The sequence below is a fragment of the Filicampus tigris genome, chromosome 6 (assembly GCF_054856515.1).
Source record: "Filicampus tigris isolate MCC_2025a chromosome 6, RoL_Ftig_1.0, whole genome shotgun sequence".
NCBI lineage: Eukaryota > Metazoa > Chordata > Actinopteri > Syngnathiformes > Syngnathidae > Filicampus > Filicampus tigris.
In genome coordinates, this window is record NC_141222.1 from 10,458,501 (window position 1) to 10,483,273 (window position 24,773).

At 42.6% G+C, this 24,773-nt stretch overlaps 1 protein-coding gene across 1 annotated transcript in view; it reads right to left on the reverse strand.

The window, feature by feature from the left end:
- The window catches only part of pkd1a (polycystic kidney disease 1a), a 72,553-nt gene that overhangs the window by 21,441 nt on the left and 26,339 nt on the right, over positions 1 to 24,773 (reverse strand). Inside the window, exons 9-30 of the mRNA XM_086034696.1 lie at positions 23,108 to 23,285; positions 20,195 to 20,409; positions 19,761 to 19,882; positions 19,516 to 19,666; positions 17,200 to 17,462; positions 15,915 to 16,289; positions 15,236 to 15,712; positions 14,985 to 15,116; positions 13,582 to 13,757; positions 12,842 to 12,972; positions 10,113 to 12,736; positions 9,100 to 9,297; positions 8,683 to 8,982; positions 8,135 to 8,577; positions 7,021 to 7,171; positions 5,942 to 6,094; positions 4,842 to 4,982; positions 4,079 to 4,400; positions 3,633 to 3,849; positions 1,119 to 1,278; positions 377 to 529; positions 111 to 255 (exon numbers count right to left, since the gene is read on the reverse strand). Coding sequence (XP_085890822.1) covers positions 111 to 255; positions 377 to 529; positions 1,119 to 1,278; positions 3,633 to 3,849; positions 4,079 to 4,400; positions 4,842 to 4,982; positions 5,942 to 6,094; positions 7,021 to 7,171; positions 8,135 to 8,577; positions 8,683 to 8,982; positions 9,100 to 9,297; positions 10,113 to 12,736; positions 12,842 to 12,972; positions 13,582 to 13,757; positions 14,985 to 15,116; positions 15,236 to 15,712; positions 15,915 to 16,289; positions 17,200 to 17,462; positions 19,516 to 19,666; positions 19,761 to 19,882; positions 20,195 to 20,409; positions 23,108 to 23,285 — 7,227 coding nt within the window. The remainder of the gene's footprint in view (positions 1 to 110; positions 256 to 376; positions 530 to 1,118; positions 1,279 to 3,632; positions 3,850 to 4,078; positions 4,401 to 4,841; positions 4,983 to 5,941; positions 6,095 to 7,020; positions 7,172 to 8,134; positions 8,578 to 8,682; positions 8,983 to 9,099; positions 9,298 to 10,112; positions 12,737 to 12,841; positions 12,973 to 13,581; positions 13,758 to 14,984; positions 15,117 to 15,235; positions 15,713 to 15,914; positions 16,290 to 17,199; positions 17,463 to 19,515; positions 19,667 to 19,760; positions 19,883 to 20,194; positions 20,410 to 23,107; positions 23,286 to 24,773) is intronic.

A 24,773-nucleotide genomic window follows, 5' to 3' on the forward strand; every position in this document is an offset into this window, starting at 1 on the left:
GACATTGAGAGGCGTCATTTTTTTCATGACGCGCATGTCATATACGGGCTAATAATAATTTAATTGAATATGTGTTAAGACATAATCCAAGTAAAGCAATCAAGACATACCCATGATGTTCAGGATGTTGTCCGCTATCTCAGTTGGAGTAACCGTCCCCTGCTTGGTGTCATTTTGCAGAATCTCTAACATGGACTCAAGTTTGTTTAGTGTGCTGTTCTGACACTCCTCGCAGATGAATTCCCGACTCACTGCCTAAAAACACACATAGGAAACAACGACTACTTCTTGTATGCTCTTTACGTTGGTTCCTTCTTTCATTCTTAAAGGTCTTTTTTCCCTGTCTGGCCCTCTGCAGACAAATCATTATACTCACTGTGCATTGTGCCAGCGCAGCAGAAGTTTGCTGAATGTCATTAACAGTGTTCAGATCCAGTGCAGTCAGCGCCCTGGTAATGTTGCTGCGGACTCTGACTCGGTAAATCCGCTCCACTAGAGACACCCGAGTTGACTTCCTGCTCTGCTCGTACTGTTATGACATACAATCAGGAATTAGTACAGCTATGGACATATACAGGGACATACATCCACCATGTGGCGGTCGGCTGGGGCCAGCGAGGCTTACAAAGTGTCAGAAGCAGTGACCGACATTTGCAACCTAAATTCTAATATTTGTTTCATGAACTATTCAAAATAATAATAATCGGATGAGGTTTTGATGATTAAACGCGGGTATAACAACACGATCTTACTTTCTCATGCAACAATAAAGACTGTTCAGTAGGTATGGACAGGAATTAAAGGACATTCATGGCTGACAGAATATTATTCTGAGTGAATTACATTCTTGTCCATCCTCTCATATGCCTTCTAAAATAGAATGTCTGTAAGTACTGTATATATATGATGTAGGATGTATTTGGTTTATTTTAGATTTTTGTCACATTATTAGCTAAACAGTGATTCTGAACTGCTCCAGCTGATGTTGAAAATTTGCCAGCTGTTATTCTGTGTTGTGTTTCTGTAAAATATAATTGTGAAGTGATTGTGGTGGTCAAGTAATGAATTGGATGGATGCATTCAGTACATTCAAGTCTTCATGTTTAGGCCTCTCCTACCTCATTCAGAACAGTAATAAGAGCCAAGGATAGCTCTCTGACCCTCTGGGAGTCTCCTTGCTCCAGAAGCTGTTTAAGTCTGCTGTCAGTCAACTCAGCCAGCCAGTGAGGAAGACTACTGTACACAGCTGGTGGATCTGGCAGCACCACCTCAATTGACCTGTGTACAAACACAAAGTAATCAGTAGTTTGTCTTATTAGTTATGACCTTCATTCGTGTTTTGAAATTCATTGAAAGTGATCCAGAAAGCAATACTTTTAAATAGGGATGTAACTAACCCAAAACAGTTCCTTTTTGATCTCCTGTCTGAAGCTGATATTTACAACAGAGACCAAAAACACCTGCTGCAGATACTCTTGATGACTGCTAGGAAAAGTGTGACAATAAACTGGATGAAACCTCGTCCACTCAGGGTGACACTGTGGAAGCAGAAGCTTAGGGAGCTTTATGAAATGGAGGTCTTAACTGCAAAGCCACAAATGAGGTCTGAAGAGATGGAGGCCCATAGTGGGACATATGTTTGATTGATCAGAATACTGCATTGCTCTAATGTTAACGTTCACACCGATACATATCTATGTTTCACTTTTCAGTCTTTTTCTGTCTTTTTTGATGTCCAAATTTATATGCACATGGTTTTCTTGTTTTTGATTTCTACTACTTTCTTACTTTATTCGGTTGTTTTGTCAAGGAATGTTCTACACTGTTGATTTATAAAAATAAAGTTCGAAAAAATAAATAGGGATGTAACGATTTATCGAAAATTGATATAAAATCGATATAAATGCGATATATATGCATCGATGTAAAAATATAAGAGAATCGATTTGCGACGCCATGTTAACTAGCCTCTCTCTCATCATTCACATATGTTAGCACACAGACTCCCGTGTGCCAGTTTCTGATCGAATGATTAGTTGACTAATTAAAACTACTGTTGGTGAATAGTTGACTAGCAAAATAATAGTTTGTGGCAGCTCTACATGACACGCTTGCACCAAACATCATTGCATAATGCGTTTGTAGATGGCTGCAGCACCACACTAGTGCACAGAGACAAGCATCGTAGCGAAAAAAACAAAAACAAAAAAAACCAAATCGAATCGAAAATCGGGAATTGAAACCTTAATGGAATCGGGGCTTGAGTGAATCATAACATCCCTACTTTTAAATGGTATTTATAGAATAGATAGTATTTTATGTGATTGCTAGCTTCACCGAAATCATCTGAACAATAAATTATTTTCTGCAACTTGCTAGTCTCCCATAAACACGTCCAATTTTATCACTTTAAACTTGGTTTTGTGCTCCCAAATGTTCTATGGTGAAATCCATTGGAGCGACCGGTGTAAATCCCTCTTTTAAATATAGTAGTCTCAACCACTTGTGCACAAGTTGCCAACTGTGCACGCAATCTGTTAGTGAGTGAACACGCAATTTAGTGTCCGCTATTTAGATTCCTTGTAAATCCGGCCTAAGAGTAGCTCAAATTATTTTATGGAGCCACTGTCTACAGGTCAGTGAATTGAATGCAGCAAAAACGTTACATATGTTCTGATGGTAATAAGCAACATTTCAGACAACTCTTTCATTGTGTTCAAGCAATCTATGCATGCAGGAGTGCTTCTCGGATGTCTCTTTGGTGCTCTTCAGTCGAGGGATCAATATAGGACTTCGAAAAAAATGGAAAAAAAGGGCATGAATCACAATTGACAATTAATATATACAATTATTAACAATATCCTTTTTACAAAAAAGACCTTCAAGTAAAGGGACTGGACCGCCATTGAGACTGGAAACTCTGTGGCTTTTAAAATTCCTGATCTCAATGGCGAACTGGATTTTATCCCTTTACTTTCTAGGTCTTTTTTATAAAAAGGATATTGTTAATAATTGTATATATTAATGGTCAATTGTGATTTATTTTTAGTAGCTGCTTTTGGAATGTTGCCGATTAGATGCACCAGCTGACTGCATGGGTCCAGCCCACATAGATCATGTGACCTACTTGTATAAAAGCAGTACCATGCTAGTCCACTCAAGCTTGCCCTGAAGAAGGCCTACCAAGGCTGAAACACGTAGGCATTATCTCCAACTGGCCATGTTAAAATATAGGCCTTTTAATCCAAAATACTTTGAGTGCCTCAGTTTCCATTTTTTTTTAACTCTTTGATTGTATATGCCCCATCTTGAAATGTACTATTTCTCAATGCACGATACAAACTTAAAACATAAATACCTTGGTCAAATATGAGACATTATCAAGTAGGGCTGCTCGATTAAGCGATTTTGAACCGAAACCGAATTTTCTGGATAAAACGATGTTAAAAACGTTCAAATCGGCACGTTCGATTTTTTTTATTTTTTGTGTATCTAAGCCCCCGTAGTTTCCTCTGTATCCGATCACAACAACAATATCCATGGCTACCGGCGATTCTGCTATTTGCTCAGGCAAGTGAGCGTTTAGTTAATAATTAGTGTAAGTGTTCTCGAGCCCAAATTAATTTAGTTACTTGTTAAGGGCAGTGATCGATGCTCCCTGAAGGTCCTCCACTGTGATAGACACAGCCACGCGGTGTCGAGCCGAGCTGAAGCCTGGAGGAAGGAACGCCGAATGCTCTGGACTGCTGCCTTTATACACACAGAACTCCTCACAGTAGTCTTCCTTGCAGCGGGTCACCAACAAACTGTAGAGTAAAGGTGTTTCCGAGACTCCCCGATCACTGTAACCTGGTGGCAGGAGGGATTGGGATTTGGGAAGGGGGGGGGGGGGGGGGGGGGGGATTTAAGGGTTTTCTCAATATTTTCCAAATCCAATTCATCCCAGCTCCATTTCTTGGACCATGCCCTTTTTTTGCTTTCTGCAACAGGGCTTAAACTAAACTGCCCCACAAGGTTGGTCAATTAAATAAGGGATTTAAACCAAGAGTAACATGATACATTTGTGTAAAGCATGTACCTGAGCAGTTGAAGTGTACTCTGTCCAACAGCGTTCGAATAGTCCAAGCTCCACCATCTGCTTCAGCATTGTCTCCTCCTGCCTCCCCTCCCGCTCTCAGGTGACACTCCCCGCCAGCCGGAGGCATGTTGTGGTGCAGCGTGATGGAGGCGGCACCCTCACCATCCAGTGTGTCATCGGCTACGTGCAGGGTGAAAATGTACGAGTCCCCGTGGCGAAGGACACCCTGACGCAGCACCAAATTCATGCAATCATTTCCCGTGGTGGTCGAGGAGGAGTCCAGGATCAGAGTCTCGTTCTGCAGCGTCATGGCAGTCCATCTCTGATAAAGACAGAAGAATTAGCTTGTGCGCTGCAGGTTTGAATGTCACCCTAGATTAAACTGCATCTCCATTGTTAGAATTTGGATTATATGCACGACTGAGACAATGAGTTGTGGGTTCAGCTAAGCCACATAAGCACATCCAGCTGCTAAATACACTCGAGCACCAAGTGACTCAGCTCGTATTTGGTCTTTTCGGAATGTTTTCCACTTTCAGTGAGGGTGGATTTTATTCTCTCAGGCTCTACTTATACAATGACCACAGTCTCTCACCCACTCACTAATACCTGAAGCGGAAAAGTTGGAATAGCAAAGGACAGAGGAGATGCAGAAAGAGGAGGAGGAAGACGCTGGAAATAATGACCTCACTGTCGTCTGTGTGTAGCACTGACCTCATTTCACTGAGTAGTGGGATTTTGATAAGGTGTGTGTTTTTTTTACCCCGCGGTGAAAGCCCTGGCAGTTAGTGCAGGTTCCTCGGAGGTAGACATAGGAGTTCTGGCTGACTTCGTAGATGGACTGTGCCCTACAGGACACACACTCCAGATATACCATGGGAATGTGACCACTCTGGACGAGAACCTGTCGTCGCACATACATGCGCACGCACGCACAGACAATCACACACGTTTGTGAGCGATACTGGAACAAACCCATCCAATAAATCACAGCACAATAAGCACTCTGGCCCTCTCAGTTTCCTTAAAGCTTGCTCTTGAATAAGTGAAATCAAACAAACTTCAAATGTGGTAGACATGTAAAGCAACGCTGTGTCATATGTCAGTTTTTGTTGATTATGGCGGCGCAATGTGGACAAAAGCGCTAGTGTTTTGACAAAAGCCAACCACATTTCCCATGCGCGCCAGCGCGTCGTGTCGTGAAATCCTGAGCTCTCGCTGGCCTGCAAGCTGGACTGAATTACATTTCTATTTCCATTGGCTTTGTGAAAGATGAATAGCGATGAGGTAATGAATCTAATTTTGTTTAAACAATACTATTGTTTCTTTGTGTGTATTGGGGCTTCTGCCATGACACCAGTAATAGCACGTAGGCGTCTGAATCGACTTCCGTCCTTGTAGCGAAAGGAGGAAGTGAGTATGCCGTAAAGCAATTCAGGACATTTACATTTTTTTGTTGTGCTTGGGTTGCTCCCATTCTCCTCAAAGTTGCTTAGTGCCAGTAAAAACGATACAGAACCCCCCAGGGCATGACAAAGTCCCATTCAACTACTTGTAAGTCATTGTTTCATCAAAAGAGTTGTGAAAAATGTTCATTGAGGTCGAATTCTTTTCCAGTACTGCTTTAAGGCTAGAAAACAATAAGCACGGGTACTAGGATTTTTTGACAAACTATAATCAACACACAGGAATTTGGGCTCTAACCGCAATGTTCGTGATGGTCAAAGTCTACCTGAGTTACTTTTTGTTGCCACTAAAGCATGGGCTACCGCTATTCTTATTTCTAGTTCAGTTTTCCTCAATTCTGATTGCTTTTTAGAGGGGATCGCCGGGAGGATGTATTTATACAAGGTGCACACTCACGGTTTGTGTGGTTGACTCTGGTGTCATTCCATCTTTGCTAATAGACAGTTTGAAAGTGTATTCAACATCTGCCTCTAACTCAGAGCCAGATATTCCTAGGACAGGACCGCTGGAGCCCAAGCCAAAGTTCAGGCTGGAGCAGTGCTCTGGACCCTGCAGGAAGAGATTAAGTTGGAAATTCAGTTCAGTTTTCAGAAAACTGTAACAACTACTGTACATACCAGTAATGTTTGTATGCATTAGAAGAACAGATGTGTATAGTGAAGCACGGTTAATGTGTCAGTATGAACAAGATCCAGTTCGCAGGAGACGTCACTTTTTATGCAAGACTTCGGTTTGTGAAGGTGTGTGATGTTTAAATGTAACTTAATTGGCAAGGGAGGAAGCCAGGTCCAGGTGTGACAGGCTGCGTTGAACATTTGACAGCTGAATAACCCTTGAAATGCCTGCCTACTTTGTAATACAACAGGCACAGAAACTCCACCGCACACACACATGTAGACACACAGATTGCGGACACACCCATTCTCCGGGGTTTTATATTGCGGTCCAGCCAAAGAATTTAAACGTGTTGAGTGTGAAAAAGACTAAATGAATGCACACTCACTGCAAAACACACAAACACACACGCGCGCACACACAAAAGATTGCAATGTGTTCTGAATTGTAAATCCCTCTTCACTTCATTCGATGCTCAGAACTAGTTGACTAATTACATAACTTTCTAAAGATGAGCCGTGATTGGTCGTTACCTGAGTTTTCAAAAGTATACTTAGATATGTGAATACGAGTGCTGATTTGATGAAACCCAGTTTAAAAGCTCCAAGGAACATTAGGTACATAATAATACAAATAAAGCAAGCACAGTTGTTTTACATAAATGAAACTGCAGGCTCGGGACACAACGATTCCCAGTTCATTTATTGGGCCTTGATGGAATTCAACAAAAAGTCATTAAGAATGTGTCACTATTTATGACACGCCATTTGATGATGGACATGCCGATGACCGCAATAGCTGTACTATTTTATCACAATTATTGAACAAGTAAATCAGTATTTTTGCATTCATAATCTCACTTTTGATGTGCTTTGGCAATCCCAATGGTAGTGGAGTAGGGACTGGCTTTCCGGGTCCATATTGGGATCGTAGGACTGCTCTGCACTGAGTTGGAGGTCCTGGGTCCTTGACCACACCCTGTAGGTGCCACCCTCAATGATGGGCATTAGCCTGTGACAGAACAACAGGGATAAGAATGACATAAAACTGCATGCGTTCTACATTTTTTACTCAAATTTCGGTTTTGCTATCAGATTTGATTGGGTCACTAATCTCAGTAAAATCAGAGTCAAATGCAGTAAGTAATATTACTGATTGACAATCACATACTGTATATTTTCTTGATGAAGGTTCATTTTATTCATTTTGAAAAAAAAAAATAATAATAATAATGAAACATCCGGTTTAGTTGTTGAGGTATGTCCAACCTATGCATTTCATTGCACTAACATTGGCAGGTATCTAACACATAAGTATCAGATTTGTATCCACATTTGAAAGAGGCCCGATTCCCATCTGAGTATCACCGATTCCATACCCTTTTTTTCTCTTTATGCAGCCATGACGAATATATCCTAATTGTGATACTTGAGAGCAAAAAAAATAAATAAAAATAGATGGTCATCTCTGAGCTTGGGTTCACAGCAATCTGTCATTGTGGTTTTCTCTGTGGAGCCAACTATTTGTTATTGTGTAACACTTACTGCTGCACTACTTTCATACGTAGCGCTACTGGCCTCTCTCTCGACCCTTAAAGTGGCAGCACACACAAGGGACTGTTTTTCATTCTTTCTTTTTTTCAACCATTTTAATCAAGGATATGTGAGTGTTTCCACAGCTCTGTTAATGTATGTGTAAGTAAAACACAAACGTAAAAGTAAAGCAAAAAAGTAAGACATTGAAAGTCTTTTAAAAGCTTAAATATAAGTTTGTTTTCTAAGTTTGTATGATTTGTTTTTAAATAAAACAGTGTTTCTTGTGCTAGATATTTGTACTTGATCAAAACACAATTAAATGTGACAATATAAATACAATTTCTGAAATACCTCTGTTAGTATGGCCTGTTTTCATACAACCCACACATGACTGATGATCAATGAAACAAGAAGTGCCATAAAACATGTTTTCACTGACCTTGCAGCCATGACGCTAAGTTGCAGACAGGCTGCTTTCCTCAATGGCACGCCTTCATATGACAGAGAAAACACCAAAGTGTAGTTCCCTGTAGCCAGCGCCATCTTGGGCAACGATAGTTGTAGCCGCCGCGTATCCACCTCCGCTGGGAGGGGGATTTCTGTATTAGGGGATGGCTGAAAGGGATCCGCCGAGACCCCAGAGGGAAGCAGGTGGTCACTATTATCACAGGATGGTGTTGTGACTACTTGCCACAGGTACTGTGCTCCATATATAATACAGCCTTTCAGGTCCACAGTGGCCTCAACAAAAGTGGGCTGCGATCTCCAGATGGCAAGACGGGGAGCTTGAATCACTTGCACCTCTGGTTCGTCACACTCCAGGACACTGATGTTTACTTCAACCTGGGCCAACACCCAGCTCACCAGATTACTACAGTTCACCTGGCAGAGGGAAAAAAACACTTGGTGAGTAAATACCAAGCAGACCCCAAACATTCATAAATAGCTATCCACATAATCACGGCCCTGTCCATTTATTAAACATACTTGAACCATGTAGTTTCCTGGGTTTTTGTACTCATGGCCCACAGTAGTGGTGTTGGTATGAACTGGAGTGGAGCCATCGTTAAAGTCCCAGAAGCACTCTAGAGGATTCGATCTGGGTGTGACAGAAGCCACCAGAGTGACCGTTTTATTGACCAAAGTGTCCTGAGGTGTTGCATATAGGCCTGCAGACATCAGCAGGTTCTGCACAAGGATGCGCTTGGTGATGTTCTGAGCATGCAATGCATTGAAGGCCTTCAGGTAAATGGTCAGTAAACCTGCTTCTTCTGGTATGTAGGCCACCTGGTTGGGGGGGGATGAGGCAGTGAGAAAAATCACTATTTGTACAAGTCACAGCTCAAGATGTGATGAAAGGGTTATAATCATGAGTATGTAGGTGAAACATTCGGGCAGTTTTACCTCCTTGCCAATATGTGATGTCTTGTGGAGGTGGTGCAGATCAAAAGTCCAGAGAAAACTAACAGGTTTACCCGTCATGATGCTGGCGGCAAATATTCTCTTCACTCCGACAGGGATTGCGGCGCAGCTTCCTTGGATAGATAGTCCACGAACTGGCTCCATCACCTCAACCTGGAGGTGCCGCCTCTTGAAACTTACCTGGGTTGGTACAAAACAACGCATACACATAATTAACGTAAATAGTTAATTCAGTTAAAAGTGCATAAGAGCTACTGTACACCTGATAAACTGAGTCAATTTGAGAGAGGGCGGTGGGGGTGCTGAAGAGTGCTAACCTCTAAATATAATAAGTGACTCTTCTAATATACTATGACAAGTAGGGATGTTCCGATCAGGGTTTTATGACACCGATACCAATACCAATGATGCATGAGTGGGATCGGCCGATACCGATCACATGGAATATCTGTATATTTTACCATTTATTTGTGGTGATTTGTGTTATGCAATATTATCTGAAAAAGAAGCAGCCATATTACTGCCGTAATTTTGACAAAAATCTGTATATATATTTTCAAAAGCATGAAAAAATACAAAACCCTTGCTGGCACAATACAACAATTACTCACAAAGATAACTGAAAAACTTAAATTTACCAGCTTTTAGTAACACAATTTTTAACAGATCAAAATACTGCAGGGTGGTCTCTCATGGCTGTAGGCTGCGAAGCATGAGCTGCGGTGATCTGATTTTTTGATCGGTAATAAAAGGCTTTGATCAAATATTCAGATCACGTAATTTTTCACGAAAATCGGCCGGTCATGATCGGTGCCCGATCGATCGGAGCATCCCTAATGACAAGCTTTAAAATGTGTTCCAATAAAATCTGTTACAATCTCCAGACCTTGCATTAGACCAGATACAATAAAATACAATGTCAGAAAAGCAGAATAAGGAAAGATTTTTTGCAATGGTGCTTTTTTTTTGCCTCTTTTGGGGTGAGTTGCTCTTACCTGATTATGAGCAGTGAGGTTGACCATGTAGGTGTCTACCCTGGTGAATACGTGCACATAGGTTTGGTTGAGTTGCGGGGTAACAGTGGCATCTCCGCTGATGCTGAGGATCAGGTCAACGTTGGAGCCAGCTGCCATAGAAATGGTGAACTCCACCCTCTCACCGACCACTGCAATCTTTTTACTTGCCCGCAACTCTAACCCCTGAATCTTGTCCTGAACAAAGAACTCCTTTGAAACCATTTTCTGACTGATATCGTTGGTGGCATTCAGTGTGACAATGGCTGTCTTTGGCTCCTGGAACACTACAGATGTGTTCTGTCCAATTTCTGTTCTTCCATCAAGCATCCATGTCCATGTCACATCGGTCCCTTTCACCACTTCCCCGTGCAGTATGACAGGGGCGCCTGTTGCTACGTAACTCGGCTCAGTCACATCGGTTGCTGTGAACCCAAGCCCAGAGATGACCTCCTGGACGCTGATCCTCCCAGACACGAGCTCGGAACTAACCTCATTGAAGACCTCCACACTAACCAGATATAGCCCAGGACTCTGAAACACGTGAGTCTTCCAGGGTTCTTTCCACTGCAACGTATTTCCATTCACAAACCAGCGGTATTGCAGGTCTGAGCCCTCCAAAGTGGAAACTGACAGATTGGTATGAGCATTGACAGCAACGGGGTTGTTGCTGATCTGCAGATACACTCCTCCGGCTGGCTCTAAGAAGTGGACGGTTCTGTTGACGGACAGCTGGCCCAGAAGGTTAGCTGCTCGAAGAATGATAAGGCACGGCCCCGGTGTGGAGAAATTGACCTCCACCGTCTTGCCAGTGATGTTGAATCTTGAGCTAGAGGGATCTAGCTTACTGATGATGTTCCAAGTAAAAGTCATGTTGGTTCCTTCTTTTAAGCCCGCATGAAGGTGGAGAATACGGTTTGTAGCAAAGCAGCAACCATCCACGCCTGTGTCTCCACCTATTCCCATCTCCTCTTCGGGTAAAATATGGAGCCCCTCCAATTCACGTTGAACAAACAGGAAAATACTAGCTTGGGCCGTCCCTATGTCATTTTCTGCCGTCACGATGATGTTGAACGTGCCAACTGAGCGGAAGGTGTAGAACATGGTGTGGGTCCCTGGAATAGAGGTGCAGCGGTCGCACAAGATCCAGGAAAATCGGACGTCATCTCCCTCCACAAGGTGAGCCTCAAAGTGGACTGAGGCGTTCAGAGGAACATTTATTAGGCTAGCATTGACAGTTAACCCACGAATTGGTGAGAGCACAACAACGGGTAAAATACTGTGATTCCTGCTGACAAAGTTGGCTGCTGTCAATGTGATATTGTAGTTTCCAGAGAGGTTGTACGTGTAGGGGACACTGTGCCCCTCATAGCGGTTCCCATCTCCAAAGTTCCATGTGTGAGTGACATCAGGAGATGAGACTGGGGTTGTGAAAAAATATGGTTCCCTAAGTATAAGGTAATTGTACTTGGTGCCATTATGTAGAATAAAAATGGGCCCTATGGGCATCTGAACCTCAACCACAGCACTAGAATTACTTGCGGAGATGTTATTGGAGACAGTTACCGTCACGATGTAACGACCTGGATTTTCATATGTTGTCAGGACATTGCCGGAGGCATGAGTCAGCAAAGGTTCTTCAACTGTACCCAAGTTCCACTGATAGCTGTAGGTATACTCTGGCTCGGCTCTGACCTGCAGCCGAATCTCTTCTCCGACCGCGTAGTGTGTTTTCGCGAGGGTTAGGTTGATGCTGGTTAAGGCTGGCTCTACACACACCCATTTGAAGAAGTTGGCCTTGGAGGCCTTGTCGATCCCAGTAGAAAGATTAAGAGAAAGGCGGTAGTTCCCGCTTGTCTTGTAGGTGTGTGAGACTTTGGGGTTCCCGAGGTGTGTCTCGTTAGGGCTTCCATCTCCAAAGCTCCACTCATAAAGGCTAGCTGAAACATTGCCAGACACCCATGTATCAAAGTTGATGGGGGTCCTTTCTTGCACACATCCGGAAGGCTCTATCCTGATAACTTGGAACACATACACCTGCACTGTAAGGAGTGTCCAGCCAGAGCTCACAGCATTTGCGGCAGTCACATTGACTGTGTAGTTGCCATCTATAGCGTAGCTGTGTGACACGTGGGGTTCAGATGTAGTGTAACTGCTGCCATCCCCCATTGAGAATGTCCATGTGATATTATTACCTGCTGCAAGGTGTGCTTTCACTATAGTCGGACTGTGAAGTTCCGAAGGAGAGGAGCTTTCAGCTGTTAACTCTTCGATCTCTTCAAATACGAACATCTCAGCGCAAGCCACGGTGTAGCTGATTGTGTTATTTACTGACACACAGGCATTAAATGCACCGCTGCGTGTGTATGTGTGAGCCACTCGCCGACCTTGAGCCTGAGCAGTATCATCGCCAAAGTTCCAGTCGTAGTGAATGCCGTAGGGTGAGGGCAATGGGTGCGCTTCGAAATCTGCAGATTTGCTAGCAAGGAGAAGTCGTGGTTCTGTTTGTATATCGACCCGAGTGAGGATGCTGTAGACGCTCATGTTAATGCTCTGACTTTTGTTCTCATAACGATTGGACACTGAAACCAGCGCAGTGTATATTCCTGGAGACACAAAGTAAAAAGAATAGATTGGGTACTGTAAATTTGAGTATCAATCAAAGGCTTAACGAAGTATTATTTCTGTCCGAAAGATGGACATAGGAATACCTGGCTGGGAGTAGATATATGTGATGTTGTTGCTTAGGAGGACCTGATTGGGGGAGCCTGGGTTGACAAGGGATGGTGCGTAGGGGGGCTTAAATTCAAACTCTTTATATCCCCCATCACCAAAAGACCATCTGAGAAATGGGAAAATGTGAAACAATTAAAGTTTCGGGTGTTACATTATTTGTTTTTTCAATAAAAACAATTATCATGTTTGCCATGATGACCATTTCCATTAATGAACACACAAAAACACCCCACACACGCTGGGGCACACACAGTCAAATGCAGACTGGAAATTGGGAATTGTCTCTGACGAAGCAATGGAGAGTTTGGATGTGGAGGAGTGGAAATTCAATAAGACTCATTGGACCAAGACTGGTTAGAGCAGTGGGAGGCAAAGAGAAAGACTAGCCCACACTGAGAACGGTGGTTATTTGAAGCCGGAGGAAAGTAAATGCGGAAAATCTGGAAGAAACCAGAGAAATTGTACAGGGAAAAGAGCAGAGTAGAAGGGAAAATTTGAGTCAGCAGCAATCTACTCTAACCACATGGTTATAAATCTAAAGTTGGGAGAAACAGCAGGAAAAAAAGAGTAAAGAGGAAGGCGAATAAGAGAGGAAGAAAAATGAATAGTGGAAAAAATATATACATATATACATATAAATACACTCATGTCAATACATATATTCATATATTTACATATACAAAGATCCATTTATGCATTGTGTCTCTGTTCATACCGAAATGTAGCCAACACGGACATGTCCACGAGCACAGAAGCGGTGAGTGTCTGAGTGGAGCCTTGAGGGACCACATCTGGAACACCCCTCACAGTGAGGTTAGTCATGGGCTGCAGGTGGTCCACAGTGACATTGAAATGCTCTGTGAGGCTGCTAATATGGTTCATAGCCGTCACCTGGAAGAGATAGCATTGGTCCACTTCAAATACGCATCATGGCAGCGTAAGCAGAAAAGGAAAACGAGATCCTCGGAGCCCAAATCATGTGCGGACAGAAATCAGATATCAATACAGGATATATGTTTCAGTGTGATAGCAGTGTACGTGACAGATATGATCTATACTGTCATTGCAAGCTGATTTTCATCAATCAAAATGCAGCAATTAAAGACACATGCACAGCCAAGGAACGACAGGGAAAGCTCATTAGTGCATTAATTGAGAAAATGATGCCCAGCCTAATGCAGAGTTTACCTAGGAAAGAGGTTATCTAGGAAAGAGTAAGCCCAAGCCAAACTCATCCAAATGAAATGTTTGTATGTGTTGTTTGATGATGTCGTCACACCAGCGTGCAGTTCTTAAAAACGCATTTTAGTGTATGTGCATGCATACTATACCGTAGTTCCAGGTGTAAATGTAAGCACAGTGACAATGCCTCAATAAGTGTAAATAGACAAAAGACAAAACAAATGTATGGGAAAAGTGTATGGGACACGATTTTTACAAATTTTAATACGTGTCGTCTTCAACACCGCTTATCCTATACAGAGCCACGGGGAGGCGCTGGAGCCTATCCCCAGCCGACCTCGGGCGAAAGGCGGACTACACCCTGAACTGGTCGCCAGCCAGTCGCAGGGCACACACAGACACCGTCACTGAGCGGGAACCGATTCCACGCAGCCCGCACACAAGTCAGGTGAGTGTACCACTACACCATCAGCGACCTGTTAATATCTTGTATCAAACAATAAAATAGCCATGTCGCAATGAACAAGTTCTTGATACACATTAACAAAGTATTTCATGGATTTAGCATTACGCTTTGAAAATCTTCCGGGCGAGGCGAAATCGTGAAGAAGGCGGCCTCGACTGCGGACGGGCCGGACGTGGCCCACATACACCTTGCCTGGATCTAAGTTTGTTATTTGTGACTCAAGAAATTTACACAAGTTTGCCGTTACAGCACTTCCAGTATATGGTGCTATAGGTGAATAAAAGCTGGCACTCATGTTTTGACCTTCATGCCATTCTAGTAATCTTTGTAATGGCAGAATTTTTGTGTGCCTTGTATTGGATTTCATTAGGTTGTACCAGAGTAGCTGACTTTGTGGCCATTGAGAGCATATGCCAGTTTAACGCATGTACTGGATTCATGTGTACCTTGAACATGCAAAAGAAACTCACTGTGAGCTTGTAGATGGCGGCATGCTGGTAGATCACATTGAGGACGGTGTTGTAATACGTAAAGTAGGGCTTGTCATCAACAGTCCATTTGAATGTGGGATTGGAGCCTTCAAGCACTGATGCAGTGTAACTCTAACACACAAATAAGCAGAAACATGTAAAAAAGAAAAGTAAAGGGCAAGAGAGCAAAGTAATGACCCCATTAACACGAATTGTAAAGCAGAAGTAACGTTAGAAAATAGAAAACTCACCACAACCGATTCCATCAGAACCCTGTGAGCAGGAAAGGGCTCGACCACCAGTCCTCTCAGTGGTTCTTCCATGTGAACAATCACAGTCAAGCTGGATTCGGTCATATTATTAGAGGCTTGCAGCTCCACCTGAATTAGGCCCCCTTGCTCCCCTGCCACTAAATTTAGATCCAGTACGGCATATTGGCTTGGTTCTGTGACCTCTGTCCCTGAACGCGACCTTGGATGGCACAGTGTGGGGCTACCTAAAAAATTTGATGGACAGTTTGGCTGAAAGGTAACACTGCGATTAGTTCCTCGTTGAGATGCCCTTGTGGTGTATCGGGACTGGACATGTAGGAGCACGCGAGTGTTGTTGGCCTGCAGATAGAGGCTGCCATTCCAGAGAGGTGGGTGTAAAATGCTTAAGCCCAACGGAGGAACCACATGCAAAGGGCATGATGCTGAGGTTCTATATGAGGGTTCAGCAGAGGTCACCTGGAATAAAGTTAACCAAGTCAGCAGTTGTCTCTTTTATTGCAGAGCGTATTACAAAAGGCACTTAAACCAATGTAATATTCATATTTTCAGGTTTATCTAGTCAAACCATGAGTCAAAGTAGAGATTCTGTGCGTGTGGCCCCACCATGTTTAATATGGGTCAAATGCATGCTGGGGTCTGGCATATTTTTATATCTTACCTGCAGGGTGTAGAGTCCAGGCTGGGATAGGCCGGCAGACAGCTGTGCTCCCTGCAGCGAGATCTCGCTGTGTCCCACATAGAGCACTCTGATGGGGCACACCACTTCCTCCAGCCAGTCTCCCGCACCAGTCTCCAGCAGCGAGTCCAAGTCAAGATGGGGCCGAGGGTCAACACTGTGGCCAGCTAAACTGTCTGCCGAGTCTCTGCTCGTGTTGATGAAGATCCATTCGGAATGGTTGAGGACTAAAACAGGCTGTCGCCACAGTGAGGTTGGAAAGGACTGGCATCGAAGAAGGGAGGCTGGGCCAGCATTGTGTTGGAGGCCAATGACGTCACCAGCGGAAACCAAGAGGTCTTCTAACTGCTCTTGTACCTGAGCAAAGTGGGGTTTAGGACAGTGAATGTTAAAAGAAGATATACATCAGGGCCGAACATAATTGTAGTTTCCCAACCTTTACTGAGCCAAGTCACCCATTTTACAAAAAAATTTCACGCACAACCAAACAAAAATGATAATCCCGTCTCAATTTGCTCACTGATTTATACAGTGTCAAATCTGGGCCTGTTTAATTGAACAAAAAGATGAACTCGAAGCCATTCTGTAGTATGAATAGCAACAGTTAGAAACACGGGTTTAGCTGACCTTCTGCCAATTAATGTAAGGGCATTTAATTGTTCTGCGTTTCAATATACGTTGGCATTGATAAATGAGGAAAGCATCATTAATAATTAATGACTCCGGTAATTATTTTCTAACAAATGAAGTGAAATTGGATGATTTAAACAAGCACCCCTGATGATCTCTCATGGCACACCAGGGTGCCATTGCACCTTGGTTGGGAATCACTGATCTAAATTATAGCAGTACCTGTATGCATCTGAAACGCAAATACTTCCGATTTCACATGGTTCACATTTCTTTTCTAACACCAGTTGCTCATATGCATCTGACATTGTCTATGCTAAAATGTTCTGAAAACATTACCTGTAGTACAACAGTACTTCCAAGCTTTATGGAACAGATTTATTCTATTTCTATTATTGGCAATAAGTAACATTAATTCCTGAAAGGATTGTGTTTGAGTTCTGAGGGCTAAACTCAATTCAACTTGATTTTTTGCAGTGGAATGGCAAACAGCTGCAATGCCTTAGCTGTTTATCCAATCGGCCCGGAAACAATGTCAAATTAAATCTGAAAGTCATTAACTATTTCCATTTGAAATATTTCACATCCAAAGACAATCACTGAAAATGATGACTCTGACTAAATAACACTCTCTCACCAGAACATTTGCAGCTGGTCCTGCAGGCAGTGTGAAGGCCACCTCATCCTGTAGGGTATATCGAGGCCTAAGAGCGCCAGGTGGAAGGTGGTGAGCTTGGGTGCAGTTGGGACAGGAAGTTAGCTGACAAGGACTAGAGAGGTCCAAGCATTGGTGCTGGAATGGACACCACTGTTGCAGTCGGGGGCAAGAGGGTGGCTCAACATCCCTGGAGGCATCTGGAACACACATCGCCACTGGTGCACAAACTGGACCATGACAACCTAAAGCAGAACATTATGTAGTTTAGACTCATAGTATTTTATCACAGAACATGCGCTCACTGGACTCCTCATGAGTTAGGTCAGATGCAATGCAAGCTGTATCATAAAATCCTGCCCTCATAAGGATGATAATAATCAGTTTTAAATGACACTGTCAGAGAGGTTATTAATTTAACAAAAAGCTTGTATAATTGTCATATCATATTTCTATAATTCATTCCAGACATAGCCACAATCGGTGAGAATCAGCAAAATAGATCAAAACAGCCAGATAAAAAATACACACTTCACATATTGAAATGATTAAAACACATTCTAAGTACATCATAAACATATTTGAAGACACATAACAAGGGCTGGGCCGATAAATCAATATCAATATGTAATGCGATAGTCACGTGATCGATATCCATAGAAAATGCCTTCGATAAAATGTTCGATAGAAAACAATCCGAATGCATAGCCTGACCACAGCATTGTGCGTGTTGTAGGCAGCGCAAAGCGGCCTCCAAACACGAAGAAGCATTTAAACCAACAAAGAATAAGCATTAAAACCAACAAAGAAGAAGCAGCTAAACTGACAGCGTGGGCGTTCGTCTACTCACGAGGAACGAGAGAGTGGCGTAACTTCATTCAAATAAATGACCAGTCGACTCAGTACAAGATAATATTATGCATGTTAACCCGATTAAACCTCCGGATGCAGACGTGGTGTACAATAAAGGAGTTCTATGTCTTTGACGTGCTAGCGACAGTGTTAGCTCTCGGCATCGCAGTCAAGTCAAAATCAGGCACGTAAAATATGAATGGACTATGGCAATAATGAGTCAGATAAAAAGATAAAAGTAGTCCTATGACAGTTGGTCAACACTAATGCATGCACTGTAAGAGAAAATTAGTTCACTACACTTACATTGTATGAACATTGAATGAAAGCTACTGTAAGTGTATCAACAATTTTGCTTTGGGGTAGCATCTATCAAATAAGCATTTACAATGCATTGATGGTGGTGAAACTGCACGCTACACTATAGTACAATGTACAAACAACTGCTAATTGTTTCTTTTAAATTTTAAATACGTTTAAAACAATTAAATAATTATCAACATTCACTGATATGAAATACTGTGAAAAAATTTTCAGCCATATCACCTAGCCCGACAAAGCACATTATGTTTAAGAAGAAGTTTATTTAATCTTTATATTGACCAGTTTATTTGACTTTTTCGTAGTCGTGTTGACTTCTTGAAGTCTTAATATTAAGTATTATATGTTAAAATAAAATTTCCTAAATTCAACGTTTTTCCCCCCCTGTTCAATAGTTAAAAAAAAATCTATATATATTGATACTATACAATATAATTTTATTTATATAGCGCATTTCATAACAGCTACAGCGATATCGACCAATATGAAATACTTATATCGTGATATACTTTTCAGCCATATCGCCCCCAGCCCTACACATAATTATTGCAAGCATAAAATGTATATAAAATACATATTGCATGTTGTAATGTCTGTGTAAGATACATGCATGTGCCTTTAAGAGGCGGGGCCTGGTGGATGGTATCTGACATACATGAGTTTGTGTGCAAATTTCTGTGCTTGATCTGTGGCAAGCTTGTGCGTGAATGTGCTGATTGTCTTTGTGTTCTGTTCTCCAGGTGTTAAAAAAAAACAAACTGAAATCCCCCTTTCTCCACATGCGAGGGCATTACAGTAAGCAAGTATACTGTAAAAAAATGTAAAAAAAAAAAAAAAAGTTATATGACAGAGGCGTAGACGATGAACCAACATATTATGGGTAACACTGTGTTTCCAATATTTCATAGAAATGGACAAGAAAAAGGACAGGAGACATTCAAGCAGGAAGGTTCTGTTGATTCAGAGCATTACTTCCTGCTTGCCTACATAACAACTTAAGACAACTTTGATCGGTGTGTGTCTGGTTTTGTCTAGGTGTGAGCGCAGGTGTGGTTCTTAGCGCCGGCTGATGCACAGCAGGAATGTTCAGCTGTTTTTTACGGGTCAATTGTGGGTGAAACTCACCAGGCAGAAGCAGGTGCAGGCCTGGATAATAACAGTGGGGTCGGTAGATCTGGAATCGGACATGGATGTGTGAACCACGCTCCCGCACGTCAAACTCAAGGGAAGACAGACGACCCGGAAGAACAAAGCTCAGTGCAGGGAACAGCATCAACTGAAGGAGAGACCATAACAAAATCGAAACATGTCAGTAAGACGACTGATGGGAGACATACAATTGGGTAGAACAAGCTGATATTTCTCCTCACCTCTATGCCAGTGCCGGCTGTTTGGGCAGTAGAGAGTGAAGCAACATGTGCTAGAAGCAATGAATTATGGGAGGGAAACACTGCCAGGCCAACCATGTGGATCCCTGCATCTGGAACTCGTACTATTAGAGGGAATAACAACAACAAGGAAAATAAGACGATGAATCAAGCAAGAAAATGAATCAATTTGTAAAAATAAGAAACTAATTACAGTTTAAGAAGTTTCCAGGGGAGTTGGGCTAGCTGCCTTTAACGCTCTGGTTGTCCCCAGAGCTTTAAATTGTCCCTAATGTCTTAAAAAGACCCCATTTTTGCCATCCTAACTTCCAAAGTACTGTTATGTACACACCAAAACACTTTTATCCATTATTCCAGTGGGTAATAAAAACCTCTTTTATGTTTTGCTAAAATGTGCATACTGTATGAAAACATACCTTGAGGGCTATACTGACAGACAAATGCCCGCTTGGTGTTGCATGGGTGCAAACTAGTCTGAGCACGCTGATCAAGGGACACACAAAAGTTGCCACGGGAGATTGGAAAACGAGGTGGCAGGCCTTCCTCTCCATTATGGGCCTCAGAGCCGTTGACCCAGCGCAGCTTGCCCGGGGAAGTGACATCGCTCAATCCAAGCCACACTCCTCGTTCCCTGGTGAGGCAAAAGACAGGTTACAGAATGATTAATGCATCAAGTGTTCAGTTCTCAGCATTGCGGTGGAGACATAGAGACAGGCTGATAGGTTAGAGAGAAATTGCAATCACCAAATTGTGCCACTTTGTGTGCAATCAGTACAGAAAGAGCTGAGGGCAGTGCTTGAAAGTGTGCTTTGATTGGGTTCCAGTTGGGTGTCTTAGCATGCCCTTTGTTATTTACTTTGTTTTGACAGCTAAATTAAATTTTGATTTCTCTAAGGAACTCTCAATCCATTCGACGGTTTAACTGAACACAAAGAAGAGGAAGTGGGTCACAACGACTATGTTTTTTTTTTATACATTTAGTTGAGTATATTGTTAGTAGAGTCTTGAAAAGGGCTTTTTCCCCCACTTTTTTTCCAGGTATTTTGTCCACTTGTCACATCTGTGAAAACGACATCTGAAGTGGCCAGGGGTTAAAATACAAACAAAGAAAACACTAAACAGGATCTCAGGGGAAAAAACAACAAATAGAGAAGGAAAGTAAAAGTTCCTAGAAGGCGGCATGACATAAGAGGGATAAACTCCATTAAAGCAACTTTTTCCACTCCCACTTTAAACTACAACAATCCATACACACACACACACACACACACACACACACACACACAAACACAACTCTTATCCTCGTAGGGTGTCAAAGTTACCATGCAGCTGTGCTTTTCCAGATGTGGTGTTCTTGACCTTCGAAGCTAAACAACGAACTTAACACTCTCAACTGTAACAAGATGAATCCAGTCTAGCTCACCTGATATAAATGACCTCAACCCTAAACTGTATTCCAAACACATACAGTTAAGATAAGTACATTTGGCAACGTCATCAAACACACTTGATCCTTTGTAACAAATACATTGCTGAGTAGTTGCACTGTAGCTATTTAATGTTTTGCCATCCTGTCTCCCAGAACCTTTTTAACGTGGTATCGTAAATCAACCCAAACATATTTTTTTTCAAGAATATGTTCTATACAGGCCCACTAGTTGAAACCCGGCATTCTGATGAATATTGCGTTTATGGAATATGAGTTAAGCAGCAAAATCCACCCGTTTTTAGCCAACTCAGGTGGCGGCCATTTTGTAATTTCTGTCAACTGAAAATGACATCACAATTACTCAGGGCTCAGGTAATGACCAATCACAGCTCAGCTTCAGAAAACAGGTCAGCTGTGATTGGTCCTTACATTGAATGATATGCTCTATTTTTTGGGGTACATATCTACATCATGTAAATTGTTATGATCTCAGGTTTTAGACAGGAGTGATACTGGTTTGGCCACTATGTGCATCATATGAATGGACTCACAAGTGGCCCCTCGCAACTGAAGCCAGAGAGGAGCCATCTTACGTTGGCACTGTTACTGACAACTTCTGTTATTTTTTTCTCTGAAAACACTTTTCAGTGCGTATTTTTTGAAAGGTTCCATGTATGTAGTAATGAAGGCCTCTCAACAAACGAATTGTTTGCATCGAGCATTCAGAGTACCGGTGCATTATCTCAGTATCGTGAATTGGGACGGACAGAGGTTAGGTTCACATTTCGCAGCGAATTTTGTCCTGATGGGCTTTGTTTTCATTTCTTTCTTGATGATCTTGACAACATGATGCAGATAAATCTCTGAGTAGCACTTGCAGATATATCTTATAAGAGAAAATATATAATCACATTCTTACCAATGAAATGTGCATGTAACACTTCTTTCAGATTTATTGGTACAAAATGTACGCTACACATTGTGGTATTTTCACAGAAGGGACCGAAAATAACGTGAACACACCGCAGAAAAATCAACGTATTCAAGTTAGGCACGCTTAGAGAGTGTAAGACGACCACCGGTGGCTTTGCTTATCACTAGGACAAGTAAAGGCCTAGATAAACCAATCCGACGTCGGAGTTCATGAAGTGTCATGCTGTCTGATTGCGCCGTCTGATTGATGTAGTGACCACCGTCGAAGCGTCGTAACCCCTCAGGAAGCGTCTGGTGGGCGTTTCATCATGTTGAATCGCCATCATGAGTCGTGACATTTGGTCACTCTGATTGGCTGTTAGCTAGCGAATCAGCGCTCGGAGCACCAACGGGAAGTGACAAATGCCGATAAACAGTGATCACACCTTTGCTGCCTTAATCTTCTTACAAGTACAAGAGCGAGGGTTGTCAATGTAAGTATTTCACGATACTGTGTCGAGAACGTGAGGGTTTACTTCGCGTTGGGATTCATCGTGAGTGAAGAATATAGCTGAATGCATTGTTTTCATAATCCGCCCCAGGCCAATAGCTTTCCGGTTGGATTTTTCTAACCATGAGAAATAGTGACTACCGCCGCCGATGGTATGGAGGAGTATTACATCCCACGCATGCGCAGAAGGTACTTTAATGGTCAGCGTCGCTGTCTGTAGTTGCGGTGTACTTTTCCGGCGTGTCGTGTAGGCAGCCAGCCCGACGCCACAGAGGGTAAGCGTCAGTCACAGTTGGCCAACGTCTAGGCGTTAAGTGGCATTGTTTGTCCATTCATATAAAGTCTATGGATGGTGCTCACCGTTGACCAATGAATGCTCAGGGAGTTTGTGTGAATGCTGAGACACATGAAAAATTAGAGGGAACACAGATGCCAGAGATAACGCACAAGACAATCTATCTAGACAGAAACACTCACTGTGTGACTTTATGAGCCAGCAGGTTGCGCAGCGCGTCACCTCTGACTATTGCCAGATTCCCGCCGCGATCTGAACATTGTTGTTGAGCATCAGTCCAACTCATCTCCCCTGGAACAATCTGGAAACAGCATGAGGACTCAATATGGTAGACCCCATCTTTTGGACAATGAGGAGAGGCTGGCAGAAGGGGGAAAAAAAGACAAATTATAAAGTTTTTTCTCTGCAAGGAGCAGCAAAGGTACTGATGCACTCCCCTCCAAAAGTATGGTAAGGTAAGACCAATTCCTCTATGTCTGCTTCAGACAGAAAACAAGGTTTGACATAAAATATGGATATCAGACAAGAGAACATTTCAGCTTTAATTTCCAGATGTCATATACTGTTCATTTGGATCAGAACTAAGGAGACTGCGTTATTTGTAATTTTTTTCTTTTTCTAGGGGAGCAAAGCTATTAGAACGGGTAGACTTAAATAGACTGAAGATATCAAGTGAGTATCTCCAAACTTTTGCATTTTTCATTTGTGATCCATTTCCAGGCTTTCTCCACAGCCGCTCAGTTGTTGGATATTTTTGTGGGGTTCTGTTTCCATTTCCCATCATGGCAAAAAAAGCATTTAAACCTTTCCACTCCCACACAGTCACAACTTAGAAAGATGCGCTTAGGGTCCGACACACGGTACTGTTTGATTTCACGTGAATTGGTGCTTGGTAGTACCGACCCAAGTCCGTCTGTTCTAAAGAAAGTACCAACTTCGGCATCTGAAGGTCTCGTAGATAGGAGAGATGTCAAAGGGAGAGGATTCTGTCACCCTAATAGAAGTTTTACTTTCAGCAGAGGTGTCAAAATCAAGTCCAGAAAGTAAAAACCCTGCTGCAGTTTGGTTTTAGCCACAGGAGCTTCTACTACTACTAACCGAGCTGGCAAGTAAAAACAAGGTGCTCATTTAACTGCCAGTCGAGTAGACGCACCTGTGGCTAAAGCCAGGCCGGGGTTTTTTTTTTCTCCTCCCGAAACCCGGCGCCAGCCTCACTAAAGGCCAATAAATTTATCTGTATGTATGCTATTATTATTCAGGTAAATCAAAGTTCCCTTTATTGGCCCAAAAAAAACAAAAAAAGACATGTTCACTTAAGTGTCCATCTGTCTTATATGTATCAGCCCTGTGGTTGATTGGTGAACAATCAACGGCATAACTTGCCTGTCACTCCAAGTCAGCTGGAATAGACTCCAGGATAAATTATACATACCAAGATAAAGATATATCTAAACCAAGCCTGTTCCCCAAAAATTGACCTATAGCCACAGCGAATGCTGTACATTTTTGTAACAAGGTTACTTCTAACAAGCCAATAATATGACATAAAGGCGAAGTGTTGTGTGGCAGAAGCAAGTCTCAGTGCTGTCCATTCTGTTCGCTAAAGCCTGCTGTCATCCACCCATCCATTATCGATACCGCTTATCCTCACAAGGGTCGCGGGGCGTGCTGGAGCCTATCCCAGCTGTCTTCGGGCAGTAGGCGGGGGACACCCTGGCGGGGGACACCCTGAATTGGTGGCCAGCTAATCGCAGGGCAGCCTGCTGTCATGTATCTATAATTTAACTATAGATCCTTCTGTGGTCACAACGTGGTGAACATATTAAAATACTGTGCTGTACGAGCTTC